At 39.4% G+C, this 18,818-nt stretch overlaps 1 protein-coding gene across 2 annotated transcripts in view; it reads left to right on the top strand.

The window, feature by feature from the left end:
- SCAF4 (SR-related CTD associated factor 4) overlaps positions 1 to 18,818 on the top strand; it is a 33,527-nt gene extending 14,709 nt beyond the window's left edge. For both annotated transcript variants that reach the window (XM_003202904.4, XM_010722856.3), the window contains 8 exons: positions 556 to 656; positions 1,542 to 1,655; positions 2,349 to 2,505; positions 3,847 to 4,001; positions 9,523 to 9,685; positions 9,810 to 9,890; positions 9,992 to 10,180; positions 17,610 to 18,818. In XM_003202904.4, the coding sequence (XP_003202952.1) occupies positions 556 to 656; positions 1,542 to 1,655; positions 2,349 to 2,505; positions 3,847 to 4,001; positions 9,523 to 9,685; positions 9,810 to 9,890; positions 9,992 to 10,180; positions 17,610 to 18,451 (1,802 nt within the window). In that variant the 3' untranslated portion in view covers positions 18,452 to 18,818. The remainder of the gene's footprint in view (positions 1 to 555; positions 657 to 1,541; positions 1,656 to 2,348; positions 2,506 to 3,846; positions 4,002 to 9,522; positions 9,686 to 9,809; positions 9,891 to 9,991; positions 10,181 to 17,609) is intronic.

Genomic DNA, 18,818 nt, shown 5'->3' on the forward strand with positions numbered 1-18,818 from the left:
TATGACAATGAATTGGTTGCTAAAGAGGGTAAAAATTCTGTTACTTGAGGTAGTTTGTCACAGCATTCTGTGACAGCTGTAAGTTTGTCACTGTAAATAGCTGTCGCTTTGCTATTAAGTACCATCCTTAACTTGGGATGCTGGCCCAAAGCTCGGATTTCATGCTAAGCAGGGTGAGTTACCTTGTTGTAAAGCATTCACTGCAGGTGTGAGGATATTTCATGGAGCAGTCTTAGCAACAGAGCATATTTTTCCTTTTTATAATTATTTGCAGAGCTTGTGCTCATCAGAATTTGCAAGTTATCTTAATAAAAGTTAACTGGACAGCTTCTGTGTGCGTCCTAACAATGGTTTTGGTGCCATGCTTAATTCAGCTCTGGGCAGGCAGAGAAAAGAGGCCTTTCAAATACTCCTAAAGATACTATCTTATAGTAGCATACTTTTCGCCTTTGGATGTCATAACTGACTATTTTAACACAGCTGTTTTGACGTTTTGGCTTGTGGAATCTGTATTTACAAGCACTCTTACAGTCTTTGTTACTTCTTTGATTGTAGTTTGTAGTACTACGCTTTGGGTAGGACAACTTGACAAAAGGACTACGCAGCAGGATGTTGGAAGTCTCTTGGAGGAGTTTGGCCCAATAGAATCAATAAATGTAAGTATAAATGGTTCATTGCAAGCCTAGGCTTCAAAAACGCTTTTCAGACTGTTTCAAGTTAGCTTTATTTTTAATACATTTCAAGATTGAAGGGCTGTCATTTCCTTTTTGATTGTGTTTTCTAATGTGAAAACTCAATTCATTTGTCCTCGGATTTGGAAAGAAAAAAAGGCAGTTGCTTGCTATTTGGGGTATTAAAAATGCCTTTGGGGTAGTGAAAACTCCTGTTTTCATAACACTCACCCTTTTTCTAGAGGGAATGGAATAAGAAAGGGTCATTGAGTTCCTTGTCTGTTCTCTTCTGTCGTTTTAGACATAAGCATAGAAAGCTAGTATAATATGGCTGTATTAAGGATCTGTGTGTGTATATATATATATATCATATATATATGATTGTGGTATTTTATTTAAACAAGAATATGTCTCTGACTTTCTTGCTGTTCTCAAATTTTGTAAAACATAATCGAAGCTTTTTTTTCCTCAAATTCTTTGTGTATAATCAGAATGATTATAAAACAGCAGATAAAAACAGTGCAAAGATACAGATGGCAATTTGTGGTATTTGGAATAAAGCAAAGGTATTAGTTTTTCTTGTTTCTTCCAACAGATTAATTAATTCTGAGGCTAAGGTGCTTCTGTGAATGCTGTTGGAAAATTTTAAGGATTAAATATGCTGTAGGAGTCCATGTTCTCACCTTTATTAGAAGCATTTATTTCTGGAAGAAGATGCTGGCTGTTTTAGCCTCTTAAACTAGCATTCTCATTCATACCCAGTAGTCCTTTTTGTAACACCAGTTTGTGTTCCAATTCTGTGTAATTTAACATCTATATGTTGCTACCTGGTTACTGTTAACACATCTTCTTTTCTTAAAATACAAACAGATGATACCACCGAGAGGATGTGCCTATATTGTAATGGTTCACAGACAAGATGCTTATCGTGCCCTACAAAAATTGAGCAGAGGCAACTTCAAAGTCAATCAAAAATCTATAAAGGTACTTCTTGGATAATGTCAAGCTGTTGTAATTACTGTAATTCTTTTTTTATCTATTCAAGATTTGTTGGTATTTCGGACTTCTATATAGTCTGGATGTGGTATTCTATAAATTTATGTGAATGAACCACTTTATTATGTATTCTTCCTTTTCTGTCATGGGATTAAAAACTTGTGTCAGTTTCTCTGAAAAACTGCCAGTAATTGTGTAACTGATGCAGTTGTGCAAATGATGTTCTTCTGGTCGTTCTGGTGGACTGCAACTATGGTTTTCTTGCTGCTTAATAGCCTTATCTATAATTAAACACAGTTACAATCCTACAAAGAATACTCATAATTAAGGTAGAACACACTCATTAGTCAAGTGCTTCCTTTTGTGAAACATCATATTTGAGAGTGACACTGTCCCCTGAAGGGAAATAAAATTAACTATAATGAGTTGGGAACATTGGAAAAAAACTGCCTGTATGTGTGTTTGCAAATCATGTGCCAGATTCAAGCAGAGACATAAGAACTAATTGTGCCTTAAAAAAAAAAAAAAAGCCTTCTATTTTCAGAGTGTTTTTCCTGCTGTTTCAGTTAGAATATACTTGTTTGCTTTGTAGCCTTTTTCTGGATGTGCTGTTTTGTCATAACTGATAATTTAAACCATTAAAATGACAACATTGCTAACTGCATATGTTTTTTCCTCAAGATTGCCTGGGCTTTGAATAAAGGAATAAAGCCAGATTACAAGCAGTATTGGGATGTAGAATTAGGTGTTACTTACATACCGTGGGACAAAGTGAAGCCTGAAGATCTTGAAAGCTTCTGTGAAGGTGGAATGTTGGACAATGAAACTCTTAGTCCAGGTAAAGTATTGCTGCCTTTTTAAATGCTTTTTTAAGAAACTGTCCTACATACTGATGGAGTGAAATTGGTATGGCTGACTTTTTTGACTCTGAGGTGCATATGAAGTGCATGGCTGAGAAGTGCAGGATGTGCAAACCATAGATGAGAGACAATTTACAAGCAATTGATGGCAGCTCCCATCAGGGGATAAACAGTTGGATTACCAGAGGTTGAGCTAAAGTTGCAACTTGGACACCAGACAAGCAGTGAGCTGCTTGTACCTTGCCACTGATAGTTATCGATGTCGGAAGTGCTCATCAGTCCCAGAGCCTGGTTCCCCTCTGGTTTGTGTGAGCTACCTGTAGCAAAGGAGCTTGTCTTTGGAGAGCACGTATAGGAACTGATCTGATAGCAACTTTATGATTTCCATTAAAAAGTGTCGTTTGTTTTCATACTCAGGATCAATTCCATTAGTGAGTCTTGTATTTATCTTGACCTAAACAGAACTCTTGTTGTTTTGTTGTAAGCAGTGAAAATACTGGGCTTCTCTGATTGTATTGAGAAAATGACCTGTTCAGTATCAGCAACTTCAATCAGTGACAGGTTTAAAATCAGCACAGAACTGCTAGTCTGCTGGCTGTTGTGATTTCTAAAAGTAGCATTAAGTGAAAGCATTACTTCAAAAAAATACATCGAAGTTGCCTTAGGCTTCTGGTGCTCTAGACTACTGTGTTGGTTTTAACAGTGCAACCATTGTGTGCTGTTTTATCTCACTACTGAAATGTTACTTCATGCTTTTGTCGTTCCGTTAAATTAGCCCTAATTTAGATAGTTACTACTTTAAATAGTAGTATGCTTTCATGATAAACAGGCATGAGTTGTTTTTTAAATTGAAGTCTAACTGATTTTAAACATAACCTCAGGTGTTTGGGTGCTCTCTTCCCCATAATGCCTGTTCTCCAATCCATTTTTTCTGCTTTGCTGTCTTTTCCCAAGAAGTTCTGACAAGCAAGTGGCCCAAAACAGCCTGTTTTTGTTAATGCGTCAGACTCTGTGAGTCCCAGCAGTGCAAGGAGCTGTGAGATACAATAACTAATAAAATGAATAAATTTAATTGCCATTTTTCAGCGATTTGCTGTAATTGTGCTCAAAAATACTAGGGTGTTTTTTTCTTAGAAATGTGTTAAAATGCCTCATAGCTCTGTGTTTCATAACTCTTCTCATTTTCTGAGAAACTGTTTTAGTTTGGACACCTCTGTAAAAATCACAAAGCATATGGATTTTACACGGTAATATTTGACTACTTGTCAGCTTTTTCAGAACTGATACGTATATGGTGTTGGTTTCTTCTTTTTGTACAGAGTGGAAGGGGATTCCCAAGAAGGCTGAAAATGAAGTAGCTCAGAATGGTGGTGCAGAAGCTGCACATAATGAACCAGTGTCACCTATACCTAAAGCTTTACCTGTTCCAATTCCTGTTCCCATGCCTGCACCAATTACAGTACCTCCTCCGCAGGTGAGAGTTGCTTCCCATTTACTGTAGATAACTGAACAGAAACTTAAATAGTTACTCAGTGTGGCAATACATACATTAACAGAAGGGGGAAAATATGGTGAATTATAACTAGATCATCTTTTGTGTGTGTGTCTTGTTGTGCCTGCTTAAAAGCAATACCTGAGTCTCTTTACGTAGTGGAGCATTACAGTCTAGTAGAACATTCCTTCTATGCTGAGTTGCAGTGGGAATGGAAGACTTGAAAACCATAAAATCCATTAAGGTTTGGATTGTATTTTGTGCCCAGCAGGAGCAGGGAGTCTGGTTTGGTTTTCTTGAAGAAGGATGTAGTTTGCATGTACCAGGACAGCACTGGGAACTGAATCAGCATGTGCTTGGTGGGAATGATGGAGAACTTGCTCCAAAACCACACTGTTGCCTTAATACTAATGTAGACAAGAGCGTATGTGTGTCTGTCAAATATGTCTTTGAAGTATTGTAGGACTGTACTTCTAATATTTATTGTTGCAATCTAAATAAATTATTACATCAGTTTATTTTTATTAATAGGATGGAGTACATTCACTCTCTTTTATGACTGCATTAATTTTTTGTGTGTTTTTCAAATTACTTTTCCTTACTACTGATTTAACTCAGCTACAGTTCTAAAATAGCATATTGCTTTAGTGTTTGTTCATAATGTGTATGCTTTCTTTGAACAGCCCTTAGGATCTCCATGTGAAAAATTTCATATTCTGCCTTTGTTGTTATAGTGATTCTTTAATCAAAATTAATGTTCATTGGTAAAAAAGAAAACTGTTCTTACCACTAGTTTAAGTAGTAACAATTATTCCCTTAAGTGCTTTACAGTCTATTTCTTTTAGCTTTACTTATTGACACAAGAGTGTTACTAGTTTTGTAGTAGTAGTTTACTTTCTGTCACTATTAAGAGGATAGTATACTTTCTTCCAAATGGGAGGAAGTTTGAATAAAACTACTCTAAATCTTGAGAAATATTATGGATTACAACATGGCAAACACTCAGAGAAGATCAAGAACTCATGTTGCTTGAAGATGTGTGTAATTTACCAGTTACTTGATTTGAGAACACAGTATGTTGAGTTCTGTGTTGCTTTGGCACAGAATTTTGTAAATGCTCCAAGACATTCTTAGCAAATGAATATACGAGTTAAATCTCATATTTCAGATTTAATAGCCATTAGCTGTAATTGGGTTTAATTAGAATTAACTGTATCAGATACTACTGAGTTTTGTTGTTTTTTTTTGTATTTCCCTTAAATCTATGCTAAAAAGTGTAAAAAATAAAAAACAAAAACAATAACAAAAAAAGTCAGTTCTAGAATATAAGTGTGTCGTGGTAGTTCATCTACATCTCGCAAGCTTCAGTGTTCTTTACCATGGCAAAGATACTTGCAAATTCAGGCTAGGATTGAAGAACTGTATTTGGCCTTCACCTCTGGATGTGCTTTGAACTGTTCTTCAGGCTGTATTATACTTTAAATTTCATTTGTCTTTTCTGGCATACCATAAAATGAAAACAATTTATTAGTTTGTAAACAGTTTGAAAAACTTACTAATTAAGTTCAGCTGTGATGATAGTAGGGGTGTTAGTGGTAGAAGTAACATGTTTAGGACTTTAAGATGTGGGGAGGCTTTTAAGAATGTTGGTTAGCTGCTGTTTCTGGAAATGCACATCAACACAGTGATACCCACATGCTCAATTGGTCTGTTAGGTTGCACTCTTTTTAGCCAGGGAAGGCACCCAGTCCACCTTTGTTCCTCTGATCAGAAAAGCAGATTTTGATACCTTTATGTCAGAACAGGTTTGATGCATTGTCTTATTTTGAGCTGTGGTAATGAAATGTAGGGCTGTCTGACAGATACGCCCAAACAACTGGACTGCATGATTCCTGTACCTTATCCTCTCATTTCTCATTTCTTTAACCCTCTTTTTTGTTATAGTCACCCCTCTTTTTCTCTGTTCCAGGCTTGCAAGGGGTATAGACTATAGGACTAATTGATTCTCCATGTTGGTCCCTGATCTAGATCTTATAGATGCAGATCTGCAACTTGATGCCATTACCTAATACTAAATCCTTTATGCTATTCGAGGCACTGCCTTGCCAAAAGCCTGTTCTAAGATGGTTCTTTCTGATTGTGAAGCATGGCTGTTGTATACAGAGTACTCTGCTAACCAGCTGTCATGTCCAGCCATTCCTTATGGCACTGTTAGTAACTTTTGTCAGCTTCTTATGCTGTTATCTGTTGTGTCCAGCAGCTTCTCATGCTATCCAGTAGTATCTTATATCCTGGACATTGAGCTCAACTTGAGGCCAGGGCCTGGTTAGCAGCTCTGTGCTCTGTCTGCAGCCCTGACGTTGTCCCACTAAATAGTTGGAATCTGAAGGAGATTCATCACTGCTTTCTCTGCTAGAATCCGAATAGGCCTCCTGTGCATGGGCTGTGCACATAGAAGCCCTGCTCTGCTAGATGTTGCCTGTGAGGGGTGTGACTGCCTGCAGACTGGTCTCCTGCTGTCAAAATAAATGAAACCCATTAATGTACGTAGTAGTAAGGTGTTTAAAACCAGTAATATCTTTTACAAGTGATAGCCCCCGTAGGTAAGTCTAGTTCTTTGGCCTGATAGCCCACACAGCACTCTTTGGCTACAGTATCCTGGGTTGTTGGCAAGACAGGTGGAATTTTGTTGTGTTGTGCCACTGGCATGAGCCCCTTTTCTTGCCTGTAGATTCAGATCTCTGAGCTGTTGCTGAATCTGGTCCCACTCCTGCAGCTCTGAGTAATCCACCTCAGTGGACCGCTCTGAGGGTAGGTCCTTGTTTATTTTTAAGTCATATTGCAGCATTGAAGGTGAATTCTACTCTAAGTTAACAGCCAAGAGAGAGACTTGTGTAGTTAATAGCACTTGTGATGCCGGTTGTGTTACACATTCAATTATGAGCTTCACTGGTGTTCCATTTTCTTAGCAAAGCTTGTGGTACCCTACCAAAACTGTCACTCTTTTACAGTGAAGAATGACTCAGACTTCACTAGGGCGTTAAACTGAAGTTTCCTGTGTCTGTCCTTACTGTAAGTTTCCTAGTCCAGCCCAGAATCCATTTTCTTTGCTTAATGAGTTGTTATCCAGAAACCACAATCCAAAATGTCCATACCTCCCTTATTTCCTGGTATGCTACCAAGTACCACATGCTCCTCCTCCCTACAACTAGATGGATTTTGGACAGCTCCTCCACCATATACTCTTTACATTGAAGCTGGCAGGCTGCTCCTTGCCAGTCTTCCGAGTGGATATTCCAGGTGCTCTTAAACAGATATTTGTCTTGGAGCATGGATGCAGACCATGCCAGGCCAGTGATTCTCCTTCAATTCTCAGTCTGAGAGGTATGTTGTGAAAAACAGTGGTGTCTGGACACAAACTAAACCCCGAGACACGTTTGTTGAGATGCAGCACAATTTGTGCTAAAACTATTGAGGGCTCAGTCACTCCAGTTTCTAATGCTGCTAATAAAATACCCTTTTTTTCCCCTCCCCCCACTGTTTATCTCCCCATTAGTAAAAGGTCTCCTCTGTAGAATTTGCAGTACTCCTGTTTTTTCCTGTCTACTTGCTAATATGAAATTGTTCACCAGTCCTCTGTCCTTGTCAGTCAATGTTTATTAGCCATTGGTTCCATCTCTTCAACAGAGAAACTTTAAATTAGATACGATGTTTTTGCACAATTTTCTTCTGCTTTTTTGCCATGTTACATAAAATTATGTCTTAAGGTTAAATTTTGAGGGGAAGGGGAGTAAGTAGAGCAGTTAAGCTTTGATAATTAGGTGTGAATATCCTCACATATCTACCTAAATTATTTTCCTTTGATGTTACTTCTGCTCTCATTCGGACACAATTTCACTATTCATTACCCTTCTGAAGCCATTCATACAGTTTTCTCGGCTTTTCACTGAGTGAGGGCTGGCAGCACTTAACGTATTTGTCTGTTTTTACCTTTACCTTGCTCAGTTCCTTCAGTTAAGTGCATACATTATATAAACACATTTGTGCAATCAGCAGTTCTATTGCAGTGTCTATAAACAAATTTTTTTTCAAGCTGTTCTTCTCTGCAGGAGTGCCTGCAAACAAACAAAAGGACCTACCAGGACTTAAGTCATTATGGTTTTGGTGTACATTTTCTAAACCTTTAACTGCGATTGAATGCAAGCACCTCTAGAATTACTCAGCACTAGTGTTCATCTGTGCAATATCAGCCCTATGTGGTATTCCTGGATTGAGCTTGCCTACGTATTCAGTGCTGGCCTTGGATGGTCCTGGTACCCAGAAGTTTCTGGTTTTCTGTGCAGTTTGGCTGTTGTTCACCTAACACTCTGTAAAGCACCTGCACAGTCCGGCCAACTGTCCCATAGGGGACCACCTGTAACCTTTGTCAACCTCTCAAGTTTTTTCAGAATCTTTTTTTCTCCTATCATGTGCAGTGGTGTCTCAGATCCTGTTCATTTAGCTTAACTTCAGGCCAGGGCTAAAATTAATGTTATTGTAAAACAAAGATAAATAATGAATTAAAAAGTGACACTTCTGTATTAAAGCCTAATAATCAGTGAATTGGAGTCTCGTAATTAGTTGATTTAATAATTCTAATAGTAAAAGTTCTAAAGTTCCTCAGCTCACTGATGACCACTAGCAAAGAAGTTGGAACAAAAGTTTGAAGTGCTATTGGTCACCTAGCAACTTGAAGCATCTTTGCAGGTCTAAGACCATTTTACTTAGTTCACTTTAATGCCACTTTGTTCAGTTCTGAGAATAAAATAAAATAGGCTTTCCCTTTATACCATAGATACGTAAGGTAGGGTGGGCCTTTGTGTAGTAATTCTGAAGTTTGATGCGGGCAGGTTAGTTACGGTCACTTGACTACACGGCTCTCCTTCACTTCAGTAGTCAAATTTCAAATAAAAATACATATTTTGATTTTTCCTTTTGATTCCTGCACATTCAGTGTAGCTTTTATAGTAAATTAATAATTATGAGTCTAGTAGCCAGTTTAATTTACACAGTTTTCATTCAGAAACAGTTTGATACCTACCAAAATTTAAAAATAAAGAATAAGGAAAGAAAATTCACTCTAGTATGCAAACTCAGGTAGCAAAATAGAAAAGAATAAAAAGAGAAGGCTTTTAATTGGTTCACATTCATGGTTTAGTAGTGCTTTGTGCCAGATGGTAAAATGAATTTCAGCTACTGTGTAAAGTGTATATTTAGATGACTTGTCATCATGCAGTAATAATGATTTAGCACAGGGAATCTTTTTTAAGAGCAGAGGCAAATGAGATCAGTGATACTTGAAGTTGTAGGAGTCTTTTGGCTGCTGTTACTTAAGCCACCTTGCTGCAATGTAATTTAAGATAGCTTAAATTGTTTAACAGGCTAAACATGAAGAGAGTCTTTGTCTAAACAAGGAGTAACGCATTCAGTCTCGAGGTAACACACTTCTTTTTTTTTCCCTTAGGTTCCACCGCATCCCTCAGGTCCTCCTGTGGTTGGTGCACTCCAGCCACCTGCTTTCACAGCGCCTTTAGGAATTCCGCCTCCTGGATTTGCTCCTGGAGTACCACCACCACCACCACCTCCATTTTTACGACCTGGTTTCAACCCAATGCATTTGCCTCCAGGTATATTCATAGAGATATTCAGTATTTCTTTTAACCGTATACCAAATAATAATATTTGCCATATAAACAGCACGGCTCCATGTTGGTAAATGATGTGTAGCATTAATGAGTACGTTTCTTATAGGCTTTCTTCCTCCTGGACCACCACCACCTATAACTCCTCCAGTATCTGTTCCTCACACTCCAGCAGTAAACATCCCAAACTGTAAGTGTGCTTGAATTCTGAGCAAGCAACGGTAGAAGGAAGCTACCATGCAAGCAGAAAAGCTGACTTATTTTTTAATATGTCACTGCGTTGTTCCTTAGCTACAGCAACTGGAGTAAATGAAGACACTACAAAAGATGCATCTGTAGGAAATCCCATCCCAACAGTGGTTTCTGGATCCAGAGGGAATGCTGAAACTACTGATAATTCCAAAATATATGCGACTGTTCCACCTCCCGTAGCACCTACTAATGTACCTGCTCCTGTCACCCAAGCTATTCCGCTTCTTGGTAAGTTCATTTTGTGTATATTCTTCTGTTTTATTGGTCTCTGAATTTATAGTTTAATTTTGATTTTGCTGCTGACTCAGTTAATGGTGAAGTAGAGCAGATTTCTTAAAACTATTGAAATTTCTGTCCTCTTTGGCTTTTAAATATTTTTAAATATTTGATTTTACAAGAAGCAGTAAAACTTTATTAGTCAAGATTTGTTTTATAAACAAACAAAAAAGCCATAACGCTTAACTTAGAAATAGAGGACAGAATGCCATGTTGCCTCCTTTAACAAACGGAGGTTTTTACAACATAGAAAATTTAAAACATTTGTATGGCATTTGAGCTGAGTTTTAGACTTTTTAGACTCATTTATCTTTACAGCAGAACAGTATTTTTTTAGTGTATTTTTTAAAATCTATGAAAATATGGTATGCTTTTTATGTATGGAATGAATGATTTTAATAAAATGGTTAAAAAAAACAACAAAGAACAAGTTTTATTCAGTCCTGTAGTTCTATAGATTTCGAAACCTTCTACCAAGTTGTTACCTTAGAAGTATCCCTTCATGTGTCACTGTCAAGAATACATACACTCAGAAAACATTTCCTCCTGAGGTTGTTATATTTATGGTATTTTAGATCTCTAACAAAGTGTCTGACAAGTGAATGGGACATACAGTTTTAAGTATTTTTCTGTCCAGAAATATGCAGTGCATACTGCAAAACAGCAAAAAAAAAAAAGTCTCCCTGGGTGCTTAACTGCTCTTTCACATTTGAAGACTACATTTTCCAGTTGTGACTAGAGATTTTTGGATGCTTCATGTTAGAAACTCCAAATGACAGCTTTTGAAAGGGATTTTTCAAAAACTGAAGTGCCTCTTCTCTCTGAAAATTACTCTTTTAAAAAGTGAATATCTAAAACCAGCATCCAGATTTTTATAGGGTACAGAAAGGTGTTGTTTAAGAAATAAAAATAAATATCTTCCCCTCTTAATGACCAAATTAAATGTTCAGCAATTGTAATACAGCATTACCAATAAACTTCAGTTACTGTTGAAGTTTTGCAGTGTCTTTGTCCAGCATAACTGGAACTTCTTATTCCAAGCCAATGAGTCTGCAGTTTGCTATCGCTGTACACAGAACAAAAATATTTTATAAAGAAGATTGGAGTGAAGTAAATGAATTACTTGTGTCCATGACTCGGGTGGTAGCTTTCTTATTCTTATGAACTCAAGGAAACTGAATTTGGTAAATCTGAAACTGAAGAATTTGGCTTTATTTCTGGTAGCTGTTTACTGAGTAGTCGAGGTGGATAAAGCTATTGGTGGGGTCAGAGTGACTGCTCTCAACAGTGTCTCATCAACAGGCAGATAGAAATTTTCTTCTTTTTCTGAGATTGTCTGCTCATGTATTAAGACAGACTTACAAAGTAGACTCAAAATAATAGTTACGAGATCTGTGTTTCTTTAACTAAATGCATTTTTATGTTAATGAGCATCTTATTTTAAGAAGTTAGAGAATCAAGGAGTTAGGTAAAATAATTCCATCTTGACATTTTGGAGTTACGGGGAGGTAGTCACCATCACATATGTGATACAAGAAAATTAGTTTCAGTCTTTTTTGAGTCTTTTCAGTAAGTTAACCCCAATGAAATACTTGCGTTAAAACCACCTCAATTCACTTAATAACGGAGCGTAACTGCGTGTGGGAGTCCAGATTCAGTCTCCCTGTGAGCCAGAAGAAAACAGTGGCGGAGGTGACGCTTACTGCTATGCATGCTGACCAGATTGCAAAGTGTCCCTTGAGCCTTGAGCTCCCCGTCATCTGAATTCAAGAGCTGGCCAGACTGCATCGTCGTTCCTTCCTTTTCACTCTGCATCAGGCTTCGCTCCTAGGGAAATCAAAGCTTGGGAAATGGAGTGTGCTGAGGCTTCAACATGTGTACGGGTGTGAGATGCAATCTACGTATGCATCCCAGAGCCCAGGACTGGCAGGCCTGACAATTACAATGTGTAGCCGTAGTGTGCAGTCTTGTGCAGTCCAGAAGCAAATGACCTGGATGAAGTAAGTGAGCAGGTACAGCATCACCCTCAGTTAGCCTTGGGGAAAGTGCAGGTGAAGGAGTCATGCTTCAGACTAATCAAACCTGTGTTTGCAAGCATATGGCTTAGCAATTTGAATATACGACTGATCGTGTGACTAGTTGCTCACGGAGTCCTCTTAAACTGCTCCTTTTGCCCATGATGGGGCTCTCCAAGCTGAGACAAAGAAGGTGGAAGAAAGATTTGCTTGACAGCATCATGAAGTATGTCATGAGGACTGCTTGGGGAAGTAGGGGTAAAGGGGCTTGAGTAGTTTAACAAGAAGAATGAAGAGCTGGTCTTCGAATATTTGGGCAGGATAGAAGAACTTACCTCAGCAAAGCTGAATTCGAGGAATGAAGATTGCTTTGAAGAGACTTTTAAATTTAAATTCAGTAACCTTACTTGAGAATACTTTACGTAGACTGTACAAATACAGGGACTCTTTTCTAATTTTTGTAACTTCAGAATGAAGCTTATCTATCTGTTTGGTTTTCATGTGGAAGATATGTTACAAAGTCATTCCAAATCGATGATTGTAAGATTTCATATGCTTTCTTAGTATTGTAAGTTACATTCTGTTTCACCTCCACTAATTTCATTTGTTCCTCCAATGTAATTCTTTCATCACTTCCGACAAAGACGTTTGTGCTTCAGTAAGGTGATCTTTTGTGGACATTGTCTTTTTTTCTTTTGTTTTGTTTATTTCTTAAAAAAACAAACACAAAAAAAAAGACCTTCAGGTTGTTTTGATTTAGTTGTATCCTTGATCATATTCACCGTTGTTACAGCTTCTTGTTCTGGATTGGAACAAGATTATCCAGATTGTTACTGGCTTTGAGTGTGTCCTCATGTGTCACTTTTAAAATGATCTGCCAAGGAGATATTTTTAGACTCCTTTTATGTGTACATTCTGCAGAAAGTGACAGCTTGATATCATTTCTGATTTGCCAACTTGTTCTTCCTGTTGAGCAAATGCTGTAATATGGATCAGTAATAAATTGCTGTTTCAGATGCTGTGTTTCAAATATTCAGATTGTGATCTATTATCTTGATTAAACACATGATATTGCTAGGTTTTTGTCTAATGCTGTCTTTACCAAAATTTCTACAATGATAATTACATATTATCAAAAAATAATATACCATAGTTTTCAGTGAGCTTGATATTCATTTCCTATTAATGCACACTGAACACAGTTCTTTGCTCCCTTGTTGGTTTGCTATCCAGTAACTACATGGTCTTTTTGTAGTCTGCATTAAATTATAAAAGGCAGTGTATTGTCTTCTCTGAGCTCATATGAATATTATCTATTACAAAGCGAGTGTGGGGACTTAAGGAGGTAGGAGCATTTTCATAGTACAGGTTATGAACAATGGTAAACCTAATGTTTCCAAATTGTTTGCCCATTTTAAAAGCATAACACTGCATGCTTGCTAATTATATGTATGAATGTTACATTTCTAATACTACTGAATGGGAATTCAGAGGTAAGGGAACACATCAACTCTCAAGCACCATTGGTGGAATTCATTTTTGCCTTGATGAACCCTTTGTCCTGGATGACTGGTATTTATGTTGTATAAAGTGGGAACAGTAGAAATCTTAACATTGGTAACCAACACTGTGCACATACATAGCTGGGCTCTTGCTTCCTTCTTAAACCATCTTAAGTGAACAGGGGCAGGTTCCTGTTGGCTTCAGTGATGGGCACTAACTGCTGAAAAATGTTGGCATCTATAGCAACCTGTTTAGGGTGTGAAGCAATATTAAGACTCTTAAATTTAGACTTCTTTATGTTCTTGACCTGCTCTTAAAGTGTTCATAAAACATCAGAAAAAGACACACGACTCAAAACATTGTGTTTGGTACTTCTTCTGAGAATTCCCTGATAGTATGTGATGTTCTAGTTTTAACATGCAGCATTGCCTACTGGAGTATGGTGGGAGAATTAATGTGGCAAGCAGAACTGCGGAACGTAAGCATCAGCCTCATCCTGAAACCCTTGGTTTGATGATCTGCTGGATTCCTAAGCTTTTGACTTTGTGTTTTCATGTGTACTTTTATCCAAGTTGACAGTTGTATACGAAGCAAGGTGTTAAATGCAGAAAATGTCACTTGCTTTCCTGTAACAACACATACTAGAAGCAATTTAACAATTGTGAGATACTGTCATCTTATGGAGCAGAGTTCAATTTAAAGAAAAAAAAAAAAGCCACACTACTAATGAGATGCCACACTCCTTTCCCATGCTAGCATTTTTAACACTGGTAATTATCATAAGGGAATGTGTCCAGCCAGGAGAGAAGATGATCGGGATCAGAATTACAGTGCCACAGCAATCTGGCTTTTTGCCTGATTGTCAGTACAGTTAGGACACCTGGCTGTGAGCTCTCTGGATAGAAAATGCTCCTTCAGGACAAGTGTAGCATTTGGGCTGTTATTCATGAGTAAAGTGAAAGCAGGACAGTTTTGATACTGGTTGGCTGCTCTTGCCTCTATGAGAACATTCAGGTGGTTGGAGATGGGGTTGTCTTTGTAGGAGTTCTTCACATTAAAGGCTTCTTAAGTGCCCATGGCCTCTCCTTATGCATTACTGGTAAAAGTCACAAAAAAAACGTGAAAGCAATCTGTATTTTTACACATTTGAACAGAATTAACACTTAGGTGTACGGTCTGAGGATGATGTATCGCCAGCAATAAAAGCCGTGTCTTGTAATAAGAGCCATGGTTGAGGCAGCTTAAGCAGAGGAAGCAGCCAATGGAAGGGATGGCTGGAGTGCCGAATCCATAAGCAAGAAGACCAGGCTGCCTACAGAAAGGGTTGCAAATGCGAGCCCGTAAATAAAATAGAGGCTGGGGCAGATAAATTCCATCACTCGTTTGCACAGGTATGAGATGGTCATTAAATAACTTAATTGCTTCTCTAAGAGCTGCTGCTGCATTTCTCTTCAGGTCTGATAAACTATTTACATTTTGCATACTCTCTTTCCTTATGTAAAGCAAGAAAAGGCTCTGAATTTTCTCAGGCATTGCACCTGATCTGTGCCGCTAATTTTGCTGAACATTTTCAGTTAACCTGGGGGTATTTCTGGACAGCTTGTTTGGAGTAAATTTTTAATTAGTGCCTAATTTGTCAGCATAAGTAGAAACTAACAGTGCTTTCTGCAGTATACTTCAGCCTGGAAAGGTGAGGGGGTTTACTGAAAACAAAAAGTGTTGCGGCTGCATTAATGGTGCAGTCCGGATTGGAGGAGAATGACTTTCCAGATACGTTGTGCTGCTTCCATGCATTGTTTTGTGTAGAAATATGGCTGGGAGGTTGAAATGGCAGGTATTGTTTAATTAAAAAAGCTTATCTCACTTGCCTCGTGCAGTCGTAGCCCTCACTTCATCTGCTGCTGTAGAGCAGAAACATGCCTATTATCTTCTTCAGCCCATTAAATCTTAGTTCTTTCTTTCTGTCTTATTTTTAAAATTCTGTGGAAGAATTTACTTAAAAATATCCCCGAATCTCAAAACTCAGCAAAATAAGTTTCTTGGAAGGCACTGTTAGCCATGTGTTTGTCTTGCCAGATGTGTGGGACTGAGTCTAGGAGGAGCTCAGACAAGGCCACAGGTTGCCCTAGTTTTGAACCTGAGGGGAAAGGGGGAAGGGGCTGCTTATCTTGAAAAGGAAACAGAAAAACCTCAAAAAAAAAAGCAAGCTGTTGCTGGTGGATCATTGCTTTCAAAGAGTGTCATCTTTCAAGCCGGGTCTTAAAAGTGGCTGCTTGGAGGGGAAGGTAAGGTGGCACCATGGACTGGAAGAACATGCATCTCTTTGCTCCCTGAGGTTTACTCAACCAGTGAAACGTAGTTTCCTTCTATCACCACTATGAAGTGCATGAGAAGGTTTCTCTTCAGACATGTCCTTAGTGTGAAAAGTGGTGTGGTGGCAGGGCACTAGTTCTGCAAAAAGCTCAGGCTTAGCTGGGCTGCAGATGCTAAATAAATCAGCTGTGATGTCCGACTGGAAGGTGGGATGTCTGCACAACAGCACGTCTGCTCTGTTTTGCTCAAGATGCAGTTTTCAGTGTGACACTGCCAAGTATTTAATTTCAATGTTAATTTAGGTGGCTGGTTGGCATTTCAGTTTTGCCCAAGAGCAATAGTTACAAACTTGCATGTAAGCTGCATTCTCGCATTTCATTTTTATTAATGTGTGGGGAAATAAAACAATTTTAATTTTGGCTTTTACTTTCAAAATGTCTGTATAAATATACCTCTCTCAGGTATGCAGGTAAATTCCTCTTGAGCAGAAATGCCTGGGGCTGATGGATCCAGTGTGAAAGGCAGAGGGCATGAGTCAATAGTGTGGGTTGAACATAGAGGATTTGCATGATGAGCTGCACACACTTAATGGTGCAGTGCACTCTTCTGCCCCTCATACCGCTCAGCTTTTGGCCACAGCTCCTTGAGTTGGTGTCAGCTGGCTTTGAGAGGTTCCTCTTGTTCCTCTTAAGAAGATCATGCTGAAACCAAGACACCAGTATTCCAGAAGGAGAATGAAAAATGGAGAATAGTTGGCACTGAACATATGCTATGATTCTATCCTAATCTAGTGCTATTGGGGGGCAGCCCTGCCCACAGCAGCGGGTTGGAATGGCGTGGTCTTTGAGATTCCTTCCAACACAAACCATTCTGTGATTCTGCGAAAGATAGAAAACTGTTGGAAAAAAGAATCCAGAAACTGTTGCATTTCCTTTTAGTTTTATGTTGCAAAACCAAACTTGTGTTATCGATTTTCTTGGGAAGGGTAGATGGAACTGCATAGCTGATGGAACTGCATAGCTCCCAGCTCCTTTCCCAGCTGGTGCTCTGACTTTAGCTCCCCATCACTTACTACTGACTGCTGCCTTTTCTGCACTTGGGAGTCTTGCTGATAACCCAGCTGAAATATCAGGCATTTTAGCCAGGAATGCCTTAATGGTGCTTATCACAGAGGAGGAGGGTTCTAGAGCTAGCTGAGGTAGCACGTGTCTGTAATCTGGAAGCTTGTGAAGCATAACCCATTAGGGAGGTGTTTGGTCAGCAGCCAAAGCAAGGCATGGAGTTGGAGTTGAGGCATCAGACCTGCAAACGGTGCAGCCATGAGGAGAGGCAAATATCTGCTGTCTGTCTCAACAGTAATTATTTGTAGCACAAAAGAAACTTCTGCTGAAGGACAGAGCTCTCTGGACAGCGTGCAAACCATCATGAGACACGTTGTAGACGGCTCTCCCCACACACCATTTCTGTGTTCCTCATTTCATGAGACTTTCTGAACGTTTTTAAAACGACGTTACTTTATTTTAATTTATGCTTCTGTTTCTTTGCTTCAGGCACCCAAGGAGTCGCGCCACCCCCTCCGGCCCCTGTTGTTGGCTTGCAGACTCCATCCACCGGCCTCCTGGGTGCTCGGCCAGGCTTGATACCGCTGCAGCGACCGCCAGGAATGCCACCGCCTCCTATGCAGCGCTTCCCCATGATGCCACCGCGACACATGCCGCCCCACATGATGCACAGAGGGCCCCCACCGGGCCCGGGGGGCTTCGGGATGCCTCCTCCCCATGGAATGAAAACCCCCTTCCCTCCGCCGGGCCACTTTGTGAGGCCTGGCGGGATGCCGGGAAGCGGAGGGCCCAGCGGACCCGAGGAGAACAGAGACGGGAGGCAGTTCAGGAACGACAGGCAGACGTTCACCCCTAACAGAGACCAGGAGAGGTTCGGAAGGAGATCTTTTGGCAATCGGGTAGAAAATGACCGCGAGCGCTACGGCAACCGCAGCGACGACAGAGATCATGAGCGGCTTGGTAATCGTGACAGGAGAGAATGGGGGAGAAGGAGCCCAGAGCGCGATAGGCACAGGGACATGGAGGACAGAAACAGACGGTCCAGTGGACATCGAGACAGAGAGAGAGATTCTAGAGATAGGGAGTCTCGCAGAGACAAGGAAGAAAACCGAGGAAAGGAAAAACCCGAGGTGACAGACAGGGCAGATGGTGACAAAAACCACGAATCTCATAGCGGCAAAATGGAAGACGCAGACGTTGTTTCAGAACTTCCTAAAGGAGAGTCTGAACCTTCAGGCGTAAAGCCTGAGGAAGAGTTAACATCTGAGGCTACCTCATCCGTGGAACAAGCTGAAAAGGATCTGAGCGCGGTCGCGGAGGCTCCTCGCTAGGGACTGGAATCTCTCAGCCGAGGACAGGGACATTTGTTGGAGTGTAGAGCTTTAGAGTTGTACAGTCTGCTGTATTATACTTGCTTCTGCTTCTATCAGCCCCTCGGTAGTTGGTGGGGAATTGTAAGCAATTTGATTGCTTCCCTTCTATTTAAAATAGCCACAACGTAACACAAAAATACTGAAGATATGATTAAAATATTACCCATTTTTGCTGTAACTTTTTTAAAGTTTTGACTTTAAAAAGTTTACAAATCAGAAGTAGAAGTGCTTTCTATTTTTTTTTTTTAATTTAAGAAAAGGTAACGGTGAAAGCTCCTCAAAACAATAGGGATGTGTTTTTAATAAACTCTATTTTCGTAACAAA

The sequence above is a fragment of the Meleagris gallopavo genome, chromosome 1, assembly GCF_000146605.3.
Source record: "Meleagris gallopavo isolate NT-WF06-2002-E0010 breed Aviagen turkey brand Nicholas breeding stock chromosome 1, Turkey_5.1, whole genome shotgun sequence".
NCBI classification, from domain to species: domain Eukaryota; kingdom Metazoa; phylum Chordata; class Aves; order Galliformes; family Phasianidae; genus Meleagris; species Meleagris gallopavo.